The 22531-nt window shown below is 41.8% G+C and overlaps 2 protein-coding genes across 4 annotated transcripts in view; one reads left to right on the top strand and one right to left on the bottom strand.

Annotated features, from left to right (window-relative positions):
* The window catches only part of ZFYVE26 (zinc finger FYVE-type containing 26), a 46111-nt gene extending 30803 nt beyond the window's left edge, over positions 1-15308 (top strand). For 2 of the 3 annotated variants that reach the window (XM_032187881.1, XM_032187879.1), the window contains exons 30-42: positions 842-870; positions 4035-4156; positions 4248-4468; positions 5159-5306; positions 6400-6609; positions 7327-7545; positions 8428-8625; positions 8925-9127; positions 9912-10053; positions 10572-10631; positions 10946-11128; positions 11829-11873; positions 12899-15308. In XM_032187881.1, the coding sequence (XP_032043772.1) occupies positions 842-870; positions 4035-4156; positions 4248-4468; positions 5159-5306; positions 6400-6609; positions 7327-7545; positions 8428-8625; positions 8925-9127; positions 9912-10053; positions 10572-10631; positions 10946-11128; positions 11829-11873; positions 12899-13108 (1990 nt within the window). In that variant the 3' untranslated portion in view covers positions 13109-15308. The remainder of the gene's footprint in view (positions 1-841; positions 871-4034; positions 4157-4247; positions 4469-5158; positions 5307-6399; positions 6610-7326; positions 7546-8427; positions 8626-8924; positions 9128-9911; positions 10054-10571; positions 10632-10945; positions 11129-11828; positions 11874-12898) is intronic. The other variant, XM_032187880.1, reaches the window with a different exon arrangement.
* Positions 15309-15989: 681 nt separating this feature from the next.
* Positions 15990-22251, bottom strand: LOC116489474 (retinol dehydrogenase 12-like). The gene is made up of 7 exons (XM_032187882.1): positions 22154-22251; positions 21941-22059; positions 21629-21784; positions 20872-20976; positions 20220-20429; positions 19181-19370; positions 15990-17431 (listed from the first exon to the last, which is right to left on the bottom strand). Exons 1-7 carry the CDS (start codon positions 22249-22251, stop codon positions 17329-17331), a joined length of 981 nt encoding a protein of 326 aa, XP_032043773.1. The 3' UTR covers positions 15990-17328.
* Between the last annotated feature and the right edge of the window lie 280 nt (positions 22252-22531).

Genomic DNA, 22531 nt, shown 5'->3' with positions numbered 1-22531 from the left:
TCCCTAGTCCCTTGAGTGCGACTTCTTGAACCTTAGGTATTCAAAAGCAAGTTCTTGATGATTAGATAGCCTGTCTGAGATGAAAGCAACCAGATCGTGAAAATCTGTCAGCTGAGAATTGGATGGGGATTTGTTGTGCATTGGTTAGGCCAACTGGTGAAAAGTGCAGCTGAAAAGAGTGAGCTTTACTATTTGTGATCCCATAAAGCCTGCTGATAGCGGTATCAGCTACAGCAGTATCAGGAGGCTTGCTAGGAATAGCAGTCTGAAAACAAACCTGAAAAAATAAGCAGTCACCTGTAGATAGATTAGCTTGATTCAGAATGGTTGCTTATGCTAGCAGATTAGGTCAGCAAAGCTTAGCTGTGAACTTGAATGCTACTAGTCATGTTTTAATTGCTTAAGTGTTTGTCTTTTTGTTTATACTCGCCCTATTTGTATTTTTAAAAAAAAAAAAAAAAAGCTAAATCTTCCAGGTCAGAGACTTGGATCCCAAAAAAGTTACATGAGTTCTGACATACTCTGTTACTGGGCAGTTCTTACCCTCAGCGTGTTTCATTATATGTGCGACAGCAAGTTATGTTACTATAGAAGGGTATGAGAATTAATCACTTAGTGTAGTTGAAATACAATATGTAGAGTCAGAATCTTGCACTTCCAGACAGCAGAGGGTGGGGACAAGGCAATGGGTTCGGAAGGGCAGGGAGAGAGACATGTTACATTTTTACAGTGCCTTTTTCTGAAAAGGCTAGCCGTATTGATCCCTTTTCTTTAAAGTATGTTTTCCCCAGCGTGGAAAGGCATGGACTAGGCGTAATGGCTCTTTCTCTCTTCATTCTAGCACAAAAGAAGATCAGGACCAAGTGGAAGGTAAGGAGTGGAATAGTATTAAAATGTGTTGTTTTTTTTTTTTAAAGTGCGTGATTACCAACGCAGTTAGAGATGGCAAGCTGCCATGCCTAGCTGTAGCTAAAGGTTGATCAAAACCTCAGTTAAAAAATATCAATGGTGTTTTTGCATGAGCAGTCTGAAATAAAGTATTCCAAACTTCTGTGAATGGGAAACTTGTGATTTAGGAGAAATGCCTGAGTCAATACTGAACAAGCAGTTTGGGGATTAATGTACTGGGGGAAAAAAAAAAAAAAAAAAAAAAAAAAAAACAGTTGGAGAAGGTACTTTGCATGCTAGAAATAGTCACTGAGAGGCTGTGGTAAGAGTAGGAATTACTAGTCCATTATAGAGCTGTACCGAGTGATGCTATTTTTACAGAGTGTTCTAGCACAGTCTGTAAAAAGTGGTACCTCTGAATACCACTGCAGTGTACTCTGATGTTTGATACCCCATTTTAGATTTAGCTAGGGGTAGCAAAGGATGAGGCTTTGCCCATGGGTCTGGTTGTAACCTGAGTTCCATTTCCTTTGCTGGCTGTATGAATATCAACTACTAATTTCTCTTTAGTGCTTCCATTTCCCCATCTAGCATCATAAGACTTGAGGAGCAATAACAAAACTTCATTTGACTTTTTTATTTTACCCTGACATTTTTCCTCAGATGGCATTTGTTGTTTGTTTCTTAAGTTGAGTGTTGGAAGTGATTCTGCAAAATTTTCTGATACTGAAAATAATACTAAAAATACTGAATAATACTGATGTATTATTCTGCTGGACCAAAATAGAGTTATTTCAAGTGCTTATAGCAGTAAGATAAAGCATGGAGGAAAATTTTGTATTTGTGCTACAAAACAAATGAGAATTAGTATTTTTCCCTACTTATCCCCTTTGAAGTTTGGACTATTTCAACATTTTTGCTGTTGACAGAAGTAGTTTTACTCTTACCTTTGCTGCAAAACTGATTCAGCTGTAAATTGGTTTGAGCTGCTGCTTCTGATTAGATCCTTCTCTTCATTTGTGTTCTGTCTTTGTCTTGAGCTATAAGAGTTACCCTGGTGTGTAAGGATTGTTACAGTGGGCTTGCAGGATTTTGTAATACACAAGGACATGGAGATTTTTGTTTCTCAAATTTCAAATTATTACAGTATTACAATTAATAATTATTAATTATTACAGTATTAATTATTGATATTATTCAGTATTACAAATTACTGAGAATTACTACTTTTAAAGCAAGTATAGCAAATGTATATCTATTACAGTTACTACAAAATCACTACTAATAAAGTATATATTACAAGTTAGATAGCAAAGCTAATAGTCTCATGATTAGTAACGTGTGTGTTTAGTTATATAACTACATTGAAATACACATATACACATGGCCAGTATACATAAATATTTCCAAGTGTACCCGGTATGGCACTCACCAAGCTACTTCCAGGAGGGAGGCCAATCAGCGATGGACCATGTCTTGCTTCAGAGCTGATCTCTGTCATGTAGTCAGCCACGTGTCCCTGGCAAGGGTCAGATCTGTCCAGATCCCATGCAGGGAAGTTCACCAAGGGCAAGTTCTCAGAGAGAAGCTCTGTTGAGGGTAGAAAGCAATTTTTATATCACTAGAGACATAAGGGGATATCACTGCCTGGATCACCCCGTAGATGTTGCTAATTTCTCTTTTTCACCTGGGATAGCCAATAGATTTTCTGTGTTCTCAGAAGAATTTTTACTTTCGCAGACGGTTTTCCTGTTTTTCTAGCTACAGCAGCCAACAGCTGTTGCTGTTTCCTACTTTCTCAGTCTGCTTTCTACCTTTCCAGATAAGTTTGTTGTTGCAGTTTCTTCTTTTTGCATTTATTGAGGGTATCTCAGAATGTCTGTGGTTCTCAGCTACTCAGCTGCACTTCAAGTATGCCAGCTTTACTTCTCAAGGATGCTCTGGATTCCTAGGCTAGCAGTTCCCAGACTGGCAGGCATTTCCTTCCATCAGTATTTCAGCAAACATCATCTCCTGTCAGTATTTTTCCCATTATACCAAGGTTGCCCTTATGGCTGCTCCCATTGCTTTCTTGCTTTGGTTCCAGCATTCCTACCCGTCGCTGGACCCATATCACTGTCTGGATGAGTGAATCAGAACATGTGTAGAGGGAGAGTGTTGTATCGGGCTGCTTTTCTAGCTTTTGTGTTGGAACTGTGAATGCATCTTACCAAATCTTCTCAGACCTGGTTTGTTTTAATTATTCCACTCTCCATTTCAATTTAGAAATAGCTTTTTTCTTTTTTCTTTTTTTTTTTTTAGTTCACAGTACAGCTCTAGAATTATTCACCACTTTAACAATTCTTCTGTGAGCTCTAGAACAGTAAGTTTTTTGTTTTTTAGCTCAGTTTCAAAGTAGAACCAAGAATATAATGATACTTATTTACATAATCTTTTGTTCAGTATCAGGTACGAGATGACAAATGATACTACTGTACTACAGTATCTGGGTTGCTAATTTCAAAACAAAATTTCGTTAACCTGGTGTACAGAAAGTCTTTCCACAGCAATGTCTTCTGTTGAATTTTTTGATCAAAACTCTAATTTTCTGCCGTACTATTTCATATGAAAACTTAATACACAAGTTAGCTCATCTTTTCAATATCTTATCTTAAAGTTGCTGGACAGTATGTTCAAATAACTTGAATTCTCAAAAGAAGATACAGGCAGATAAGTAAACTTGGCTTTTCTCTTGCACCTGGTTCTTCAGTTTCCCTTGTTAGCTGTAACCTATAGGTCACTTATTGCTATTTCCCTCCTGATCAGAAGTGTTTAATACTCATCTGAGAGAAGACGAAAGAGGAAAGAGTGCTTTGATGTCCTGTAGGATAAAGATTGGTTAACTATTTGAAGACATGTTACTGGAGCCAGGTTTTGGTGAAAGGATGTTGGTGATAGAGTTTAGGTACTGTTTGGTAGCCTGCTGAGGAATGAAAATGTTTCTTTAATGTATGCACTAGACAAATGATATTTACAGGAATTGGTACAATGAGAGCATCACAGATGATTGTTTTAAGACTGTGGGACTACTCTGCATCATGCGGCTTTAGCCAGGTTTGTTGCTACTTGCACAATGATTCTACCTGTTCTTTCCTTCCTGGCTGCAGAAACTGCTAATAATGAATATTCCACAGTGGTGCGAATACCCAAGGCAACTGAGCTTGAATGGATTTTTTCCCTGAATGAAGAGGAAAATGAAATTGTACGCAGTGAATTTTATTATGAACAGGTGAGGTCTGGAGAAAGAGGGTCCAGTATAAGCAGTTCCCTGGAGAAATACCTCAATATTCACATTTGTCTGTCTTTCCTCAATTTGTCAGGCTCCCAGCTCTTCCTTGTGTATTGCCATCCTTAGCCTGCACAGCAACAGTATAGTGTGTGGCCACCAGCTGATAGAGCACTGCTGCAAACTGTCCCAAGGGCTCACTAATCCTGAAGTAGATGCTGGACTCCTTATGGACATCATGAAACAGTTACTCTTCAGTGCCAAAATGATGTTTGTAAAAGCTGGAAGGAGCCAGGATCTAGCTCTCTGTGACAGGTGATTTATCAGATACTCACTAGGATGTATTGTCAAGATCATTGTCTCCACTAGGGAGTGGAGGGCGGGAGGGTTGCTTTGTGATTGTGCTGTGGACACCTTAAACAGGAAGAGAATTAGTGTAAGTAAGAATTATTGCATAGGGTAAGTAAGAATAGTGTAATAGCTCAAGTGATAGAAATTCAACTAATACGACTATGTAATAATTACTGAGAAAATTCTTAGAGTAGGAGAAATAATTCACAATAATTGAAGTAAGTATTTTACTTCTACTGTTGTGGTGGTTTTTTGTTTGCTTGGTTGGTTGGTTTTTGTTTGCATCCAGCCTGTATTTCAGTATAGGATTTTAAATCTGTACTTCCTGAGAAACAGCATATTATTCTTTCTTCAGACTTTGTCCGACAGGGCTGTAAGTGACAGGAGCAATGTATAAATTTCAAACATACAATTTTGATTTTGTAACTTTAGTTGGTGTCTGCAGTCAGCATCTGCCAGTGCTCCATTGAATGTTGAGAAGAAAAGAGCGCCTCAGTAAGATAGAAGAACAGATAGAGAAACCTGGTGTACTTGGTAATTTAGGACACACTGTTCTAAGAGTTGTCTTTGACATAAGTTTTTTTTAAGATTCTTAGTGCATATGATAATAGTGGAAGTGTATGTATTTGTTTAACCTCCTTTGTTTTCTCCTAGCTATATCAGCAAAGTGGATGTGTTGAATATTTTGGTTGCTGCTGCCTACCGTCCAGTGCCATCTTTGGATCAGATTCTTCTCCCCGCAGCAGTAACAAGATTAAGGAATCGGCTTTTGGAAGCAGAGTACTATCAACTAGCTATAGAGGTAATGATAATAGAAGGATGTGAATATTAATCTTTCTGTGGTGGCTTTTGTTTTTCTCTTGAGTTTAGATGGATGTGGTATGTGAAATGGACAATATTTAAACTGTTACAAACTGGGAATAAGTTTTTAAACAATGAAAACAATCTTATCTGAACATTGGGGAAAAAAAGCTTCTGAGAAGGAAGATGTATTCTGCTGTGGAGCAATCTGCTTAGGGAAGGACAGGGGCCTTGTTTTCTGGTACAATTAAAATGGGGATGGACTAACTGCCAGACAGTCATTATGGGGAAGAATGTTACATCCAGAAGAAGGGCTGAGGCATACTTTGTGGCAGGATTTTCTCTGAAGCTTGTATGTTTGGTTTTATTTGTCCGTAATATCACAGAAGATTTTAATAAGGCAACTTTAACAACTATTTACTTGGAAAAGAGCAATGGTGGCAAATTTGTCTATCAGAGCTCATGTGGTTTATCTTCCATTCTGTTCCTGCTCCTGGTATTTCACAAGCCTGTTTATGACATTGCAGTTTGTAGGAAGAGGATTATGATGCTGCAAAATGTATTAGGATTTTTAAGGGTAATAAGTAGCAGAAATAAGTAACGTATTTGATTAAAAAGGGTTAATGTTTAAAGGCAGGTGATAGACTAAAGAAAATCAGGAATAAATATGATCAGCAGAGTTTTATGAAGTAAAAAAAAAATATATATATCTTGGCAGTTCATGGGGCATTTGCTATTGTTTTGTTTTTTTAAACCACAAACCCAATGAATTTTATTATGTAAAGATCATTTGCCTTATGACATCTTCACATCAGGAACAGATTTTTTGTAAGGTTTAAAACTGCGGAATTGAAATTTCCCAGAATTGTGACTGCTTAAACGTGTGCAATAAAAACATTGATTTGGAGATCGTGGGTGTTTCAGTAGCTGGCATTTTGTGCCAGTAACCTACAAATAATCAGCATGTCATTTTTTGTTTGTTTTAATGGGAAATGCAGTTCAGGAAGTGAAAGGTCACAGTCTCCAATAAGCTAGCTTTCCTATTTTCTGCACTGGGACTGTATTGTAATATTAACAAATTATTTTGAATTTAGGTTTCTACAAAATCTGGCTTGGATCCAAGTGGAGCATGGCATGCCTGGGGCATGGCTTGTCTTAAAGCTGGAAATTTAAGTTCAGCAAGAGAGAAGTTTAACCGGTGTTTAAAGCCACCTGTGGATCTAAACCAGCTGAACCATGGTTCAAGGCTTGTCCAGGATGTGATACAATACCTGGAGTCCACAGTGAAGCCCGTACTCATTGCGGTAAGGGTCTTCTATTCTGTCTACTGTGAAAGGCTATGGCGAATCCAAGTATTGATGCTTTAATACACATCTTAAAGCAATGCAGGAGAAAATAGCGGATATCAGGTTTTTCTTCTTCTGTCATGATTGCTTACTGCAAATTGAATATTGGTGAGAAGTTCAGTAGCTGCTTCCTCACAGTGAATTGGTGGCCGAGTGCCAGATCATAGTGTTGTTTTTTTCCTCTAGTAACTTAGAAGATATTCAAAGCTGAGGTTAAAAATGTGATCTCAATTTTTCCCTTGGCAGAAAACACTACTACACAGTTTGGAGTTATTTCTGGAAGTTCTGATTAGGTACACCAAAAAAAGACTCTTAGTACTAAGTAAATACGAAATCATAATGGTGAAAGACCTCTTACTCCTAAGTATTCTAGGAGAATATAAAAGCCTGCTTGAATTAGGTTATTGAAGTAGCTGCTGGAGTGTTTTGTTTAATAAACAAGCCTCCCATCTGTCCCTGAAAACAGAGCTGTGCTAGTCATGAGAACATTTAATGTCCCTGATAGCAGAGTTTCAACCTAGTTTGTGTAAAAAGTCCTCCTAGAGACTAACCCCTCCAAAACGATGACTATTTTAAAAACAAGAACGAAAAAGCTTCAAGGCTGGGTGACAAGGTCTAATTGAAAAAAAAAAATCTCTTCTTAGCCCTCACCTATCACTGATTCTGTTTTAACAGCAGGATGATGATTACTTTGCCACGTTGAGGGAACTTGAAGCGACATTGAGAACGAGAAGTCTCTCTCTGGAGATGATGTGTGAGGGGAAGGTCCAACACAACAGCTACTATCAGGAGTGCTTGTTCTATTTACATAGTTACGGTACTAATCTGGCAATAATAAGCTTTTACATGAGACATGATTGTATGAGAGAAGCACTGCTTCACTTGTTAAATAAGGTGAGTAATCCAGTTTGCCGTCACTTAAAACTAAATTTGAAAAACAGCTTAAGAGGGCTTCAAGGCCAGTCAAGATGGTAATGAGCATCCCTGTGTTTTTCTGCACAGTAGTTTTCCAGTGTCCTGAATGTTATCACACACCGTCCAGTGAATGACAAGAATTCAGTGATATGGAAAAATAACGTTGATCTTTACATCTTGTGTTTAATCTCTCTTCCTCATTGTGCTGAAACTGGCTTCTAGAGAAAAGGAAAAAGTTATTTTCTTTCTTTTGTAGAGCCACTGTATCAACACTGTTTTGTCTTTTCACTATAAAGCTGAAAATCTGCAGAGAGAGAAGATTATTGAATTCCAACACGGTGATGGCTTTAGACAGTTCATCACAGTTGCCTTAAGTACATGATGTATGAGGAGGGTGACAAGGAGTTTTTTCAGCTTGAAGAAGAGAGCAGGCAAGGGAAGACCTATGTGCTGATTTCAATTACTGAGTGGGTGATTATGGACAGAATGGATTCAGGCTTATTTCATGTGCACAGTAAAAGAGGCAACGGACGCAATTTGGAGCAAGGGTAGTTCCAGATGAATGTAAGGAAAATGTGTTCTGTTTTGTTTTGTTTTGCATTGGGCTCAGGATGTTTAGACTGGGAACTAGGTCCCAGAGAGGCTGCTGAATTGCCCTACTTGGTAATACTCAGAATATAGGGTGGGCCTAGAGAGGTCACTCTTTGAGTGAGGGTTTGAAACACATGACCTCCAGAGATCACTTCCCTCTAAATTATCTGTCAATTCTATGATGTCTGTCACTCAATACTACTTTTGTATGAGGAAAATCTACATGCCACGGCTGCTTTGTTTCAGGCTACTTTTCTGGTGTTTGTGTAGGAATCCCCATCAGAAGTGTTCATTGAAGGGATCTTCATTCCAAGCTATGAAAGTGGAAAACTGCATATGTTGGAGAACTTGCTGGAAACTATTGATCCAGGATTGGAGAGCTGGGGTATCTACTTGATTGCAGCCTGCAAATACTTGCAGAGGAAGAACTACTACCACATTCTGTATGAGCTACAACAGTTCATGAAGGTAAAATGAGAAATGTTGAATGCTGTCAGACTTTTGGTTATTTACTTTGCTGTAAATCTGCATGGTGGACAAGTATATTTTTGCTACTTTCCAATCCTGAAAGACAGATGGGAAGGCCTGGACTGACTGCAGCTGACCTGCTGTGTGTTTCTGTGATGGATCTGGCACATTGCAGTAGCTTAACTATTGCTTTAAAGAAAACAGAGCATTGCCTGCTTTGTGTGAACACTTTATAGAGACAAGGATTAGAGAAGGTGGTTTACTCTGATCCATCTTAGTGTTGGATATATTTCTTCTAGGATCATGTTCGTGCTGCTATGACCTGCATTAGATTTTTCACTCATGGAGCAAAGTCATACACTGAACTGGGAGGCAAACAAACATGGCTTGTAAAGATTAAGGACCATCTCAAAGTCTACCTGCAGGAGGTCTCGAGAAGTTCAGGAAGGAAAAAAATGGTATTCACATTTCGGAAGAAAATGTCTGCTGCAGATGTGTCAAGGTATGTATAAACAACAAGCTAAGTTATGGGAAAGAGGAAATTTTGGCTGTTTGTCTTTTCTTAATAGTTGTTTGGACTGAGTTTAGCTAACACATACTAGGGGGCCCTGACTAAGATCTGTCCAGCTAGTTGCAAGTATAGGATTCCCATTACTTTTTCCCCCAGCTACGCAGAAGATGAGCAATTATTTTTACTAAACAATCTAGTCTATCATCTACCTTTCTTCAATTTAAAGAAGAAATCAAACAAAAAAAAAACATTCCATGCATAGACAGTTATATTCAGCTGGCTATATTTGTTTGAATTGTAATTCAACTGTATACAAGTTACAGGCTTCAGTATTAACTGAATCCTTATGTTCAAAGAATGAAATTGTAAATCTAGCCATTTATCTTTTGTACTTCGGCTCTTATATCTTGATTTTCTTTTTTTTTTTTCTTTCATATTTTTTAGGCTAGAAATTAAGTTAAAGTTTGGGGGAGGGAGTGGGTATAGAGAGATGAAAAAGAGAGAGCAGATACTTATTTGGGATTCAGACTTTCTGGATCACTCTTCAGAACAATGCAAATAAGGCTCACCTGCAGCTTTCATTTGCTGAGTGCACAAATCTAAAAAGAACCACATTGCTGTAGGTTTGGCTACATGAAAAACAATGCAATAGTAACTAAAATAATTACTGTTTGGAAATGCATGTATTTGAAATATATTCAAGGAAGTAGTAAGTTTATATGAACAGTAATTGACACTTAGTTTCAAAATCGAGTGTTTTGTTTTTCCTGCCTAGGCACATCAATACAGTTGATCTGCAGATGGAAGTAACTAAGTTCTTGCATCGATGTGAGATCTCAGGAACCTCTCAAATGACAGGTTCCTCCCTGCCCACTCTCTTCGGAAACAATAGCATGAAAATGGACGTTGCTTGCAAGGTACTTACTGCTATTTAGAACACAGCTTTATTTTTCATCAGCAATACTAATGTGATGTAGAGGTTGAAACATTTTATGGTTGGAGCAACATATGGTACTATTCATGGGCAAGTTACTTGTGCGTGTATACAACCTACAGTTAATGAAAAAGTAGTGTTTTTCCTCAAAGTAGCAGAGAATACCTAAGAACCTGGAGCTTCTGTGCTCAAAATTCAAACTTTCAGAGGTGGAGGATCCCTCCTGTGTTTTGAAGCATGGCAAATAATGCTGCCATTGTAACCCTTCTTAACTTCAGCCCACCTTCATCTCTAGCTTACCCAGTGTTCCATAGTGAATCAGTGTGACAACAGACCCCATATTTGCTCTACTTCTTGTTGGGATGGTGTTGTTTTCTGTTGAAATGATGTGTTGTCTTCTGGACTCTAGGCAAAATCCAGAAATGCAAGCATTATTATTTAACAATATGTCACAAAAAAGGAACATGCATCCTCAAACTCGTCTGATGCCTCTCTTTTCAGGTCATGTTGGAAGGCAAAAACATTGAGGAGGGATTTGGGATTGCCTTCAGAGTCCTTCAGGTATGGAAAAATCTGGTAGAACTACTACTATTACCAAAGAACCTAGTGCAAAGAACAGTAGTTTAAGCAAAAGATTTTTGCCAAAGGTCTTTCAATCCACAAAATGGAAAATCTCTTATGAGAGAGGTCACTAGTTCAAGTCTTAAACATAAGTAAGTTGCAAGAGCAACTTACTTATGTTTATATGATTCTATGCGCAAGAGCATAGTGTGGTATTTTGTCTTCAGCAGAGATTATCTCAGTCGTGTAGAGTCCCTTTGAGAAAACCTGCTGAGGATGTTTAACATGTTGCTCTGGTGTTCAACTGACTCTAGGACTTCCAGCTGGAGGCTACAGAAGTGTACAGCAAAGTGGCCAAGCAGCTGGTGAAGCAGCAGAAGTACAGTGAGATCCGGCAGCTCCTCAAGTGTGTCAGTGAGTCTGGAGTGGCAGCCAAAAATGATGGGGATAACATTATCCTAAACTGTCTAAATGAATTCAAGAACATACCTGCTGAGGTAATTATATTCTGCATTATGTCCTTTTGAAGTAATGTGGGTAGATTCAATACAGGCTACAGGGACACCATCCTGTGCTGCTCTTCTAGTAGTATCTTCAAATATTCTGGCTCTGTACTGCATGCATTGTTTAAAGGTGGGAGTGTGTATTTTCCTTCCTTAAGCTAGCTCCTTTGAGAGGAGATGATAGCCTACCCTGCACTTCCCAAATGAGAACCCACGGCAGGGAGAGAATCTTTTCCTGACAGGACCCTGCTAAATGCTCCTGACTTGGGTGGGAGGTGTTCCCTGCAGTGAAAATTCCTTTGCTAACATGGAGGGTATGTGGAGATAGACCTGCTGCCTCCACTGGAAACAACTTTAAGATTCCCTTTACCTACCACAGTGTCTTTTCCATCCTTGTGAAGAAAGCGGATGTCTCCTAGCCTGACTAATAGAGCTTGGTAGAGGACAAGAGATTGACCTCTTAGTGTTCTTTAGGGATACCCCACAGACAAGGCAGGTAGAAGAAAGCTGTGGTAAAGGGAGGAATTGGACTTTGTATTTTCTGTGTGTACAGTTGTAGTGGTTGGTGTCATGTAAACATTTAGCTGTGACCTCAGCAGCCCTTCCTCTTGGCAGAGGTTTGGTCCCTGAAGGAGTGAAGGTTTGCAAACAGTAGTCACTGAATGTGAACACCTTTTTCCTTCTTCGGATACAGGATCTGGATAATCTGATCCAGGATATGGACAGTGATGAAAACAAGGTACGTATAAGCACAGTAAAGGAACTCCTTTAGCAGAAGCTGAACAGCCCAGTCTTGGTCTGAAGGCATTGTGCTCTCTTCCAGCATCTTCTCTCTCATCCTCACCCAAGTCAAAGTTTTGATGGCCACTTCCTAGATAGTAGAAATCAGTGAGTTGGTTAAGGCTGTGGTGATTGAGTGTAGAGCTGTGAGATGAAGATACCGATTGATGTTATCCTTATTAATTCATTGATAGTCCTTGGGGTGAGAGCTAGGCATTTGTAATAATGGGAAGAAAAGTATTTCGGAGATACCTTTAAGGTGGCCATTTCAGCTTATCATTCTTTCAGGATTATACTGTTTTTATTGTGATGGGAGTTAATAAAACTTCTCCCATTCTGTTATACACTTTTTCTCTTAGAGGAAATGAGGCCTGAACTACTTGTTTTTTGTTAGCTTAAATACCAGCCTGCCAAGCCCCCGCAGAGTCACTCTCTGTGAACTCTGGATGCATGTTTGTAGATGAAGAGACTGTGGTTCAGAGTTGCACTGTCATAGATCCTGAGGGGCATAATTAGGAATACAATCTAAAAATTTGTGACTTCTCTGTCTTGCTCCAAGTGACAGACTCAGTGTTTTATGTGGATTGAAAAATGGGCTTTTAGATCTGCCTTTTATGCAAGATTTGGTACTGAAATATATTAGCTCTTCTAGAAGAACAATAGAAGAGCAGTACAAGAAAATGACTCTTTTATAATCTTTCTCATAGGGATATGGTAACTTAATGCACAAACTAGGATTATTAATGTTGATTTCATGGTGATACCGTAAAGGACTTTCCATAGGAGACAAACTGAGCAAAATACTTGTCTATTAATCTTTCACATTGGGATCTGCTCTGTGCAATATTCTGCTTCATAACATACTGCTACTGCCTTGTACAAGAAGCTTCTGAGCTAGATAATTCCAGTGAATCCTTACTTAAGCTCGTTGTGTTAGCTTGCCATAGGTTTCTAACTGAGTTCTGCCTGCGTTTTCTGCTTCAGATCCAAGCGTACCTGATGTGCAACAAGTTGCGTTCTGCCTATCTGGTCTCGGTGAGACAGGAGAAGACCAGAGCAGTGCAGCTTGTCCAGCATGTGCGCCAGCTGGCTGAGAACAGTGGAGAAGATGTTGTGCAGGCTATCTGTACCCAGTGGCTTGCCGTGCACCAGCCCAAAATGAGAAATCGCCTTGCCCAGGGCAGTAGGAAGTAATTGACGTTTCGCCATCATGCAGAAGGGGAAGACTTCAAGACAGCTTAAAGGCATGCAGTTCACCAGTCTCTTGGTAAAAGGGAAGTCTCCTGACTTGTGTTGGTGGCAAATGGAAGCTGCTAATGTGCCTCTGGTTGAAAGGAAGGGAACTAAATTACAAGTGCCAGTATTTTGACAGTGACTACCTCAGGGTGTTTTTGGGGTATTTCTTTGATTGGGGGGGTGGGAGGGTGGCATTTTCAAACTGAACAAGCAAGATTTTAGGTTTATGGAAGAGAGCACTTGTGTTTTTTAGAAATGCACTGACCTTTATCGTATGTATTTTATTTCTAATCCAGAAAACCTGTATAGAGAGGAGAGAAAAATCTCATCAGCTCAATGTAGCCTGAAGTATAAAACTTTGTGGTTGTGGGTTTCCTGTAAAATTTTTCAAGATTGGAGAGATCTTTTACAAAGACTGAAATTTAGAGATGATTGTTTTTAAAGCCTCTATAAAAATTATTGCTACCTTCCCTCCCCCTCGTTCCCCTAGTGCAGTGTGCTCGACTTCTTTAGTTCATTTGAAAAGGTATGAACTGATTCTTCATGGCAGGATTCTGCTGACCACTTGCACTGTCTGATGTACGTAGTGCAATTGAGTCCTTACTAGGTGGATGAAGTTATATAGGGCATATCCGGCAAAGGGACTACAAATGGAAAATCCTTTTTCTTTTTTTAATTGCCTACCTCTTTCTTTGCTATGGTAATATCCAATAAAGTGTTGTGATGCAGCTTTATCACTGAGCAGATGCCAGTAAATTTCAGGTATGGCAGGAAATACGGAAAGATAGAGCTGTGGTAAAGTTCAGCAGGCACTCTGTATTCCTATCACACAGGACTTCTTGTTTTTGTTTCTTAGGAATATAATCTGTCCCTGACAGGTACAACAGAATGCTAGTCTGAATTTGTATTAAGTGGACATACTGTATAGATTGTCATGCTAGGCTTTGCTCTGGAGTGCATTAGACAGTATTCTGTGGTGCAAGGAATGGGACAGTAGCTTCTGTGCAGAATTTGTGTGGATGAGGCTTACTGTGACTAGAAACAGAATAAATTCCTAGGGTTAATTGGTTTCACGAAAGAGCACATATCTTTGTGTAATTTCTGTGTTGAAGGATGCATAAAGAAGCAGCTGCCTCTCTGTAACCATGAGCGGGACATGAGAAATGAGCAGAAGCAAGGCAGATAGCAGTAGGACCTTCTAAAAGAAACAACACACAACATGGCCACGAGAGTTTGTTTGCCATTAGCGTGTACTTCAGCACAAGAGGTGGGAAAACTAGTTCACTTTTTTGTTAGATTGTTTTTTTACTTTCTTCGAAAGAAACAACAGTATTTCTGAAGTGTAATATAACTGCAATATAACTTAGTACATAAAACAATTGAGACTGCTTTGTACTACCCCTGAACTCACTGTAGTGACAGAATGGGCTTCCATAGCATTGAAAGGGGCTTGCTCTATCTCCTTTGGGTGTTTCAGGAGCTGTGCTCCACTGACCCTAACCACATTTAGATTTCAGAATCTCCCAATCACAGATTTGCACAATCTCATTAGTGAGCAGTACTAATGAAAGCTGCTTTTGTTTTCTTGGCCAAACTGACCTAGCTTGCCATCAGCTTAGAGCTGTTAGGCTAATCCTAAAACGTGACACTATCTATCTCTTCGACTTCTAACTCACTTCTAAATAACAAGGGGGGAGGTTCTACCGTAGATGTGCTTTCCTGTAATACCTACACTTCTGCTCAAGTTCTTTACAGCTGTATAGAGCAGAGTGGAGTTTGTCACGCAGACCAGTCAGTTCTATACCTGCCTTTCTCCTTGACCTCTTTGCACTGTACCTTATGCACTTTATACAGTGTTTGTTGTAATTTGATGTTCTTAACCTGGAATTGTAGGGATCTATCTTTTACTGGAACTGGAATTTTGATCTTGACCAACTGCCTTGTGTCATGAATAGTGCAATTATCAGGAGGCTTTGAATTTTTGAGCTTCAGGAATGAATCGAGTACTGCCATTTAAACTTTCTATATTAATGACCAAGGATTGTTTACAATGGGAAAAAAATAGAATAAAGTGTTCTGACTGAAGGTTTCTATATATCTTCTGTTTGCTTTTTATCTCAGCATAGCTGGGACTCTTGTTCTAGATTTGTATTTTGCTTTTGGCTATGCTCAGCAGATGAACTAGAAAGGGAAGAATTGTTCTGTCATGCAAATATTTCTTTGCTGTAACGTCCTCAATATTTAGAGCAACTGGAATATCACCTCTTCAGAGGTCGTGCCAGTAGCTAGCTCAGCTTATACATGGACTCTCACAGACTAGTAATCCTCCTCAGAGAGCTTTGCAAGGTAATGTAACTCTCTCTTACAATGCTCCCCTTAAGGCAGCTAAATGAGCTTAAGATCTCATTTTACAGATCAACGTAGAAGGTATAAGTGACTTGCCCAAGGTCAGATAGGGATAGACGCTCTATGTAATATATAGTTGCATGTCTTAGATTGAGTCTACCCACAATCTGACTTCTTAAAGAAGAGCACTGACCTGCAAGGGAAAAATATATGGCCTAGGGAGGCTTTCTGCACTTTTTTTTTCCTGTTTATCCTGAAAGCCACTTTCAAGATTGGAGACTTGCACAGAGAAACCAACCCAAGCTTGCCCTGGTAGATAACATGCCACTGCTACATTGTAGTTGTGGGAGGAAAAAAAGTCAAGTGACAGGGAGAAATGCAAAGGGACTTCAAGATGTAACCCAAACTGAGCTTTCTAAGTTAGTCAAACAGGTAGAGTTGTCACCAACACCAAGTAAACTGCTGCAACATTTCTGAAGGAAGATACATCTTCTCTTGCTGAAAAAGATGGCTTTATTTAGTTTTACTCAGAGGTAGCACAGGACTAATCTGCATGGATAGCTTCTAGACAGCATTAATCGTAAAATTAGTATTTGCTTTCCAAAACTGGCAGTTCTTCAGAGGAATGTTCATATACAGGTCCAAACACTTCTGGATTTTTTCAGACACAGAAAATAATCTTATAAGCTGGGGCACTTGTTTTCTAGCTGCTTAACTCTTTTAGAAATAATCTCTGATTATGGGTCCCATTATAGCAGTTTGCACTGGACTCCCAAGACAGTGGTCTCATGAGCATCTGGATTGACTGAGCTGCTGCCTGAACATGCAGGCTACTGTATGGTGCAACTGCTAGACAAACATACGAGTTTCAGTGCAAGTCTTATTTTTGTCCTGTAACTAAATTGACCATAATATTAAGATAGGTCCCCACTTCAGCTATTCAGCTCAAGGTAGTTTACTGTTAAAGCAATGTTAAAGTCTCAAAAACATGACTTCTTTCTCAACTCAGTTGATTTTTCATTAATTTTGCTTTTTTCTAGGTTTGTAAATCAGTTAGAGCACAGCTCAGGCTTCTGTTGTGACAACTTATACCATCTCTGTTCAGTGTTTCAAAGCAGAGCTGTTAATTGTTTTGAGTAACGTAACTTGTCAATGCACAATTGCAGCCTTCCTGCAGCTTTTATCCTCCCAGTCAGCTGCACTGAGAGCTGGGTTCTCAGAAGCTATACCAACCTTCAGTTAACTTCCTACAATCAAGGAGCAAGATACTTCAGTGGCTAGAGGCCAAGTTCTGACAATATGGAGAACAGCACTTAATTCCAATTAAAATCTTTACCTAATGCTTAGTACAAAAAGGCTAGCACCTGTTTCTGTGTACTTGAAAGCACATTATGTGTAACTGCCAGTAACCTGAACGCTTGTACTCTACCATATCATATAGAATGTAAGTTTAGCATCCTACCTTTTTTTATTACTACTATGGAGGAAAAACAAAACAAAACACAAGCTTTCAATACAGGTGATCTAATCCTAAGATGATAACCTCCATTTCTAGTCTAAAGACAGAACAGCCACCTCTGGCTGTTGCGAGAGATATCAAAGGTTGCTCACTGCATTGGTGCTCTAATTCTTAGCTACAAAAGGGGAATGGTTGCTTACTAATCTCAACCCTTAAGTGCCCTATTCCAGAAGTCCCTATCAGATTGTGCCCACAGAACCAATGTGAGGGCAGCTGAAGTATCAGCATTCTTGTCTCGAGTTCTCTCAGCAGCGCTCTTCCCAGGAGCAGCATCGCTGTGCTCAGCCAGGTATACACTTGAGGTGTGCACTGCTCAGTCCCACTGGATGCCGAGGAGCTCACAGCTCACGTTCCAGAGCTTCTTTGCTGTCTCATCATCTCGACCCCATGAAGATACATATGCTGGCTGGCAATCACTGTAAGGGAAACATTTTATTTTTATTTAAATCAAAGATCTTCAGTTACAATAGCACACTGAAGTGGCTATGGTAAAGCGAGGGAAGTGCTTTTGCCCATTTAACTTTGAGACTAATTGAAGGAAGGGTGGGGAAAGCTATCCAGCAAATGAGCAAGCGCTCCTGCTCAGCAACTGTGAGAAACTTTTCTTTCCAGCTGGCTGGGGAAGAATCGCTCCCTATGGCACCAAGAACTGGTGAGTGAGTCTATCTCTGTCTGCTACCTTGATCTTTACAGATCTTTATATACCTGCATAGGCTCTGCTCTTCTGTGTAAGTTCTCCTTTGTACTACTAAAAGGCTATACATTTTAACCAAGCTTCTTCAGGATCACTTTTTTTTTTTTATCAAACTACAAAGAAGCCCCTCAAACAGCCCTTTGTTCTAAACTATTTAATCCCTCCTATTCATCCCACTATATTGCCACCGCATGAAAGGCAAAGCTGCATCTGAATACTAATACTGTAATAACCATGTATGGGTTCACATTATCCCCTTTTCCATTGTCCTCTGAACTGCAGCGCTTTTCTTCTCAGCTCCTACCCTCAGACAGAACAGTGTCTGGAAGAGGGATCATGTGTTCTCATCTGTAATGCTAGATACTGTAAGTCGCACAGAAGTTTAAGAGAACAGATGACACTTTATCTGGTGAAATCTGAGATTTCTATCCATGCTAGTGTGTTTTTTTTTTACAGCCCAAAATGCCCAGTCTCTGATGTTCCTGAATACTTGTAGATTCCTTTTTTAACATGTACACTTATCTTTTATATTCTCTTGCCTGGAAAGTGGAAAGACTTTGAGGCCAGTCCAAGGTAAAACCAGGCCCACATGTTAATTACTGTTAAAGTTATTCCTTTCCCAACAAATCTGTTTATGACTTTAAAATCCACCAAGGTTTTCTGTACTCTAGTACGTAAGTGCTCCACTTAATCTTCCCTGCATGACTGTCTGTCAAATGTATAAAGAGATGTTTTACATTCTGTAAGTGTGATTAAGATATGCAAACTCCCAAGTGAAGATCAAAGTTATTACAGAGACAAAGCTGGTCACTTACCATATGAGAGGAAAGCTCTGCAAAGGCTTCAATACTATCCATGTGGGGAAAAGTGGACAAGTTTTCAAAATACAGCCACTATTCCCACTGGGAAGCTGACAGATACAACTGAAGGAAGCTGTTCAAAGGGTAGTCTCCACCTCTAGGATGATGATGACTTGCACCTGAAAATCTCGCCTCCTAGCTGTGCAGCACCATCAAGCCTCTCTTCTCTCTGGGCGCACAGACCCTTTTTGCTCCAGTGGGGAAAAACAACAAAAAGAACCAGACTGGTCTGTCCAAGCTTGACTCAAGCAACCTCGTTAACTACACACTTCTGCTGCAGAGTGATTTACCTCAGTGTAAGACAGATTGTGATCAGAGCTCTAAGAACGTGACAGCCTTTCCTCCACTTCAAGTACAGCAATATTCCTAGCCCTAAAGGAACTGCTACTGTGTGATGTGTTGCACAGCTCAGGGATCCCTACCTACAGGATGTCCATTGCAACAGTTAGGGAAGGGATAATGCTCTAGTATTTGTCACCTTCAGTCTTCCTGGCATGAGTTGCACCAGCCTCTTGCATAGTCCCTTCTTAATGAAGAATGTCAGTAATGCTCGTATTCTAAGGCAGCAAGGTTTCCTTCCACAGTACATCATTCCATCAGCTTGTACCCACCTGAAATACTGCCCAGTCACAGATTCTAGCTCCTCTGCTACTGCACAGTACACGCTGGTCTGAGCTCCTTCCCAAGGAGTCTTCAAGAAGAATGAGAATATTCTCCACAGCCACGTCATTAAAACCGAGTGCCGGACCAGCTCAGTACGGACAGAGCCAGGGTGGAGAGCGTTTGCTGTAACTTTAGTGCCTATGGCAAAAGCAAGTACAGGACAAAACAGCACGGGTCAGAGTGCCTTTAAACAAGGAGGTAACACCCTCCTCAATTCTAGCTGCAAATATTCCATAACTTAAAGGAGTCCTGCCATGGATACAGAGAGGCAGTGAGATTCTTAGTAGGTACTGCTTGCTGGAACACGTCCCCACTCCCTTTCAAACACCACAGTCACTTACAGGTCTTCTGTAAAACAACGTGCTGAGCAGCCTGGGTGCTCTAACAGCAGCAGTTCCCATCAGGCTTTGACAGCAATAGTTTTCTTTAACTTACTGTACTACTAATTAATGTACTACTACTAGAGAAGACACTGCTTATGTTTTAATAAGATAAATACTAAAGTTTATGAAAAGAACTGAATAGCAAGACTGTGAATACATTGTGACTTAAGAGGTACTGTCTAGTCCTGGGCTTCTGTTTTACAGGCCTTCAGCACTAAAAGCAGCCATAGATGCCTTGGCTTGTCCATTGCAGACTGCGCTTTGACACAAGTACAACTTTTTTTTGTTTGTCAGTGGAATCTTAACAGACATAGCACAATTATCTGCTTGGACGCTGTCAGTTTTTAAGAAGCACCGAATTTAAATCCTTTCAACTGTGCCAGGCTACTGAACTCCCTTGTCCTGTTGCTGGAAAGGCAATTGGTGCATCAAGTTTCCTGGTACCACAGACAGGAGCTATCCTTCCAAAGAACTATCGGAGACCCTGTCTCAAACAGTTTCATTTCTGCACAGCTAATTTCCAGACCTTTCTGCAATCCACGTTCCTCACCCACATAGCTCAACAACCAAGAAAAAAACTGCTCCACTCCCCTCTGGGACTTACCTTGCAGCTGCCTTGCCAGCTCCCGGGTGAAAAGCACATTGGCCAACTTGCTGTGACAGTAGGCGAGGCCACGATTGTAGCTCTTCTCACCATTGAGGTCATGGAAGCGGATTCGTCCCCCGTGATGACCCAGTGAGGACACGTTGATTATGCGGGCTGGGGCTGACTGCTTCAGGCGCTCCAGCAACAGGAAGGTTAGAAGAAAGTGACCTAGGGTTGAGAGGAAACTCAGTCTTTCTCTAAAGGGTTCCCCTCCTGGAATTTCAAAGTACTTTCAACATCTTACTTATGCATCAGAGCTTAATGCTTTCCTCATTCCAGGGGAAAAGACCACCCACTGAATCAACTACTCAAGCTTTCTGGGGCCATTATGTTCTACTCCTCAGCTTCCAAAAGATGGAATGTGTATACATGGCAAACATCCCGGGTAACATCTACAGATCCTTAAATTAAGTCCATGATAAGCAAAGCCATTGCGTTATTTTTTTTTCACAACACTTGAACCCCAAAGAAAGCAGCGTCCATCTCCAGAGCTCTACCTCTGGGCTTCCATTCCATCACAAGAAAGAAGGATGGAAACACCTGGAAGGAGAATTACCCTCTGGCATTTTGTCACAGATACCGAATGCAAACATGACTCCACAGGCCTTACCAAGATGATTGACTCCCAGGTGCATCTCAAAGCCATCAGCTGTCTTGGAGTACGGGCATAACATTACCCCAGCATTATTAATGAGGATGTGGAGCTCCTTCTCCTCTGCGAGTGTAAACACATCATTAAAAAGGCAAACAATGACAGAAGACAGCCACAAGTCAGCCAAAAAATCCCCACCCATGCCTCCATTGCAGCCACATTGTCCCTGTAAAATAAAGATAATTGTCCTACCACAGATCCATTCATGGCCTCTGGCAGGCCCTGCTGCCAACCACAGTGCCCAATGTGGTACGGAGATAAGTGGGTCAGGAATTTGGCATTTGCTAAAAAGCCCCTGGTGCCAGCACAGAACCCACTTCTTGCCTGGGCACACAGACAATAGCGGAGCGGAGCTGCCCTCCTGGAGAGGCTCCTCTTTCTGCCTCTACCCAGAGCGGAGATCATCGCACAGTTCCAGATACAGCACCGCCAAGCACAGAACAATTCCAGATTCAGCAAATGAAATCCACATAACGAAGGGGAAGATATTTTCATGGTCACATCGGCAGCACGCAGCACTTGCGCAACGGCCTCAGCTGTACTTTGGAACCCCCTCGGGTATCATGGACTGGAAGCCAACAGCAGTTCGGGGAACGGAGCAGGGAAGCACTGCTCCCCGGGCACACTGTGCTGCGTCCCCTTCCCTAGCTCTGAGGGGTGGGTACCAGTCACTGACAAATTACGCTCAGTGAGAAGAAGGACCCGGAGGCCTCACCTGCTAGAAAGCTGTCAGCAAACTCCCGGATGGACTTGGTGTCGGCCAAGTCCAGCTTTTTCACAACGACCTGCGGGTTCCCTGTCTCAGCCCGGATTTCAGCGGCTGCGGCTTCTCCCTTCGCTGTGTCTCTGCAAGCGATGATCACCCTCGCCCCTGCAAGGCAGAAAGAGCAGGAACAGGAGCCGAGAGGGCACCGCAGGCTCAGGGGCAGCAGCCGAGCACGGAGCCTCTCGCGGCACCCGAATTTGGGCTGAAACGAGTGAAAGCGAGACCCGGCGGGGCGGGGCAGGTGCTGCGGGTGCCGCTCACCTCTCCGCGCCAGCTCCCGCGCCGTCTCCTTGCCGATGCCGGTGTTGGCCCCGGTGATGACGGCCGCCTTCCCCTCCAGCCGCGCGGCCGACTCGCAGCGCCCGCCCGCCACGAACCGCCTGGGGGTAGGGGGAGACACGGCCGGGAGGGAGCTGCCGGGCACGGACGGACACACGGACGGACAGACGCCCTCCCGCCCGGCCCGGCCCGTACCTGATGCGCGGCGCGGCGGCCAGCAGGAGCAGCGGGACGCCGACGGCAGCGCCCAGCGCGGCCCCCCAGCAGCTCAGCCCCGCCGCCGCCATCGCCATCGCCGCCGCCGCCACCCGCCCGCACTGCCCGCCCCGCCCCGCCCCGCCCCGCCTTAACGACTACAACTCCCAGCAGGCACCGCGCGCCGCCAGGCCCCCTCGTCTCACCGGGGCTGTCCGAGGTAGTGCCTGATGAAACTTCTCGCCTCAGCGCCGCCGCCCCGCCGTCTCCACCGCCGCAGCTCTCCGAGCGGCTTTTTTCCGCTGGGTGAAAGCCGCGGCGGCGCCTCCCGCGGTCACCTCCGCGGCGGTAACCGCGGCGCGGCGCTCAGGCGCCTTA

The sequence above is a fragment of the Aythya fuligula genome, chromosome 5 (assembly GCF_009819795.1).
Source record: "Aythya fuligula isolate bAytFul2 chromosome 5, bAytFul2.pri, whole genome shotgun sequence".
Classification (NCBI taxonomy): Eukaryota; Metazoa; Chordata; class Aves; order Anseriformes; family Anatidae; genus Aythya; species Aythya fuligula.
Note: the sequence above shows the minus strand (reverse complement) of the source record. Positions and strands in the feature narration are given on the sequence as shown.